The sequence below is a fragment of the Lolium rigidum genome, chromosome 3, assembly GCF_022539505.1.
Source record: "Lolium rigidum isolate FL_2022 chromosome 3, APGP_CSIRO_Lrig_0.1, whole genome shotgun sequence".
In the NCBI taxonomy this organism is placed as follows: Eukaryota; Viridiplantae; Streptophyta; class Magnoliopsida; order Poales; family Poaceae; genus Lolium; species Lolium rigidum.
Window position 1 is genome coordinate 227,355,827 of NC_061510.1, and position 2,776 is coordinate 227,358,602.

General features: G+C 43.9%; 1 protein-coding gene across 1 annotated transcript; it reads right to left on the reverse strand.

Moving 5' to 3' along the window:
- Positions 1-1,797: 1,797 nt before the first annotated feature.
- On the reverse strand, positions 1,798-2,483 carry LOC124699043 (glutaredoxin-C13-like). Its single transcript, XM_047231416.1, has one exon. It carries the CDS (start codon positions 2,361-2,363, stop codon positions 2,049-2,051), a length of 315 nt encoding a protein of 104 aa, XP_047087372.1. The 5' UTR covers positions 2,364-2,483; the 3' UTR covers positions 1,798-2,048.
- Positions 2,484-2,776: the final 293 nt, after the last annotated feature.

Sequence of the window (2,776 nt, forward strand, 5' to 3'; positions counted from 1 at the left end):
GTGTAGATCTTTTCAGGGAAATAACTCTAAACACCTCTGTGTTTGCCTTTAAAGTCAAATTTAATTCGTGATTTATTAAGGGAGAGATACTAGAATGGTCAAGATCAGCCATGTGATCAATACCGCTGGTCATGAGTTGGCTAAACTAGCTAGGGTTCAGGGCCGTACTGAATTTTGGCTCAGAAGCTTTCCTGAGGAAGCTGCTGCAGCTATAGCTCTAGACTGTAACCTGTGTTCTAATTAATGGAAATCTCTTTCCCCTGCAAAAAAAAACTAAGTGACATAGCATATGGTATTATCACGTTCAATTATCTTGTCAGCTAAAATGAATGACATTTCCCAATCTCAAATTAAAATAGGTGGCTGGATGCTATTGTCAAGCAAGTAAATTTGGAAATTAGCATCACTAGTTCTTGCTCCTGTTGAAGTGTATAAGTAGGGTGCGTAGCCCTTTCCATCAGTTCAGACTTTTGGTTTAAGTGGCTAGTGCATAAAACTTAACATGGTATCAGAGCCCCAGGTCTCGAGTTCAAATACTGGCTTTCACAATTTATTCTAAAAATAATCTCTTCTCCCCCTCTTCTCGTAGCCTTCCTGCCGCACGAATTTTCCATCTCCAGGGGAAAAGACTATCATCTCCTACAAGATAAATTCTTAATTCACCTTTTGGGGCTTCCACTCTTACATAAAGCTCTTGCTTTGATAATTCAAAATTGGGTGAAGGTTTTTTACCAAGCAATTTATATTCAAAATCATTCCATTCGGAAGTCTTTGCTTTCTTAAAGCGTCGGACTTCTAAATTCTCATAAGGGCCTCCAGGAATTTTTTCTATAGCTTGTTGAATTATTTTGATGGATTCCCTCATTTCACTGATTCGTACTAAATAGCGAGCTAACGAATCCCCTTCTTTTTGCCATTGGACTTTCCAATCAAGCCTTCCGCTGCCTCTTTGCCTCTCTACACGTGTTGACTTGTCTCCTCATGTTCCCGTCACACGTGAGAGAGGGTGTTGAAGTGTATAAGTAGATTACCTAGCCCTTTTCGCCAGTTCCGACTTTTGGTTCAAGTGGCTAGTGCATGAACCTTAACATGGTATCAGAGCCCCAGATCTCGAGTTCAAATCCTGGCTTTCACAATTTATTCTAAAAATTATCTCTTCTCCCCCTCTTCTCGCAGCCTCCTGCCGCGCCCGACCTCCCTCTGCCTCTTTGCCTCTCTACACGTGTTGACTTGTCTTCTCGTCTTCCCGTCACACGTGAGAGGGGGTGTTGACACGTGAGAGGGGGTGTTGAAGTGTATAAGTAGATTGCTTAGCCCTTTCCATCAGTTCGGACTTTTGGTTCAAGTGGCTAGTGCATGAAGCTTAATATTGTATTGTGATGTTGTCTCTCACCACCCTTCATGTTTTGTATCTAGTGAGGTTGTCACACACACGTACAGTAAGAATACTATTTTCCCTCTTTATCACCTTCACAAATGTAGGTTTCAAAACTAACTTCCAGATTATTAGATGCTTCGAAAGGAGTGAGAGGCTGCAATATGCAACAACAACAAAAAAGTGACCCACAAAAGCAGGAAGTCAAACAAATGTTCGTGCACTTTTGCACATTTTTGTTAATTCATGAATATAATGTATGCACGATGTGCATCCATACATCTCGATCGGAGAAGAATCAATTGAAGAAGAATAAGGTGATTCATGATCTTATATTGTTGACAGGAGAAATGAAGATCGACGGAGAAGAAGAAGATTGTCGAGAGGTTAAATTTGCAAGGAAAGGGAGTTGCTAGACATGGTTGATCATGCATTGATCCAGGGGCTACAAAAGTTGATTGATAATACCAAAATACAGTTGCATGCATGCTTACGTAGCAAATGCAACACAAGAAACTGAACCCAGAGCGAGGGCTAAACCTTAAGTAACAAGAACATCCCTACTAGCTCAATTTCTTCTTCTTGGCACGCAGCCGGCACAGGATAATAAAAGACCAGGCCTTCCACTACTAGCTTAATTCTTCTTCTTGAGCAGCATGCACGTTTTGTTTCACTAGAGCCAGAGCGCGCCGGCGTTCATGAGCATGGGGACGAGCTCGCCGGCCAGGTGCAGCGCCATGACCCTATTGATGCCGCCGACGAGACTCCCGCCGATGAACACCGCTGGCACCACGGGAGAGCCTCGGCCGAGCCTCCTGGCGAGCTCTCTCTCCAGCTCCCTGCCCAGCTGTTCCTTGTCCAGCTCGTACACGGCGGCGTGGACGCCGAGGTTGCTGAGGAGGAACGTCACGGAGTCGCACATGGAGCATTTGCTCGAAGTGAACACCACAACCGCCCGCTCCGACACCAGCTTCGTGACTTGGTCCATCGATTCGTGATCGCTGATGATTGGTCCGCAGGTTTTAGAAGCTTCGAGAGAGCTCTGGTTAGTTGCTAACGCTTTAGAAGCTATTTATGCTCAGATGAAGATCTTCCCGAAGGTGCTGGCTGTGGTTTGGTGCTAATGCTACCGTCCAGGTGCCTTGCCTTTTATAGGCTCAAAATGGCTGTGGTGACTTTGCCATACATGGATAATTAGCAATTGGTATCATTTGTGCTCAACTTGCTACGATGGAACCCTAGTAAGATTGGGTCTAGCATGAAAGAACAAACTTCTAATCCAGCATAGGCTAAAAGTTGGATGGTTTTGGATAAGAAAATGTGATATTCATTGGGTCCCATGGAACATTGGAATCTCTTTCCTCATCTCAGTCGACCACTTGCAAAAATAGAAAAATAAAA

What these genes read in the sequence shown, in the direction of transcription:
- LOC124699043 (XM_047231416.1), bottom strand. Translation starts at nt 2,363, where the DNA reads ATGGACCAAGTCACGAAGCTGGTGTCGGAGCGGGCGGTTGTGGTGTTC.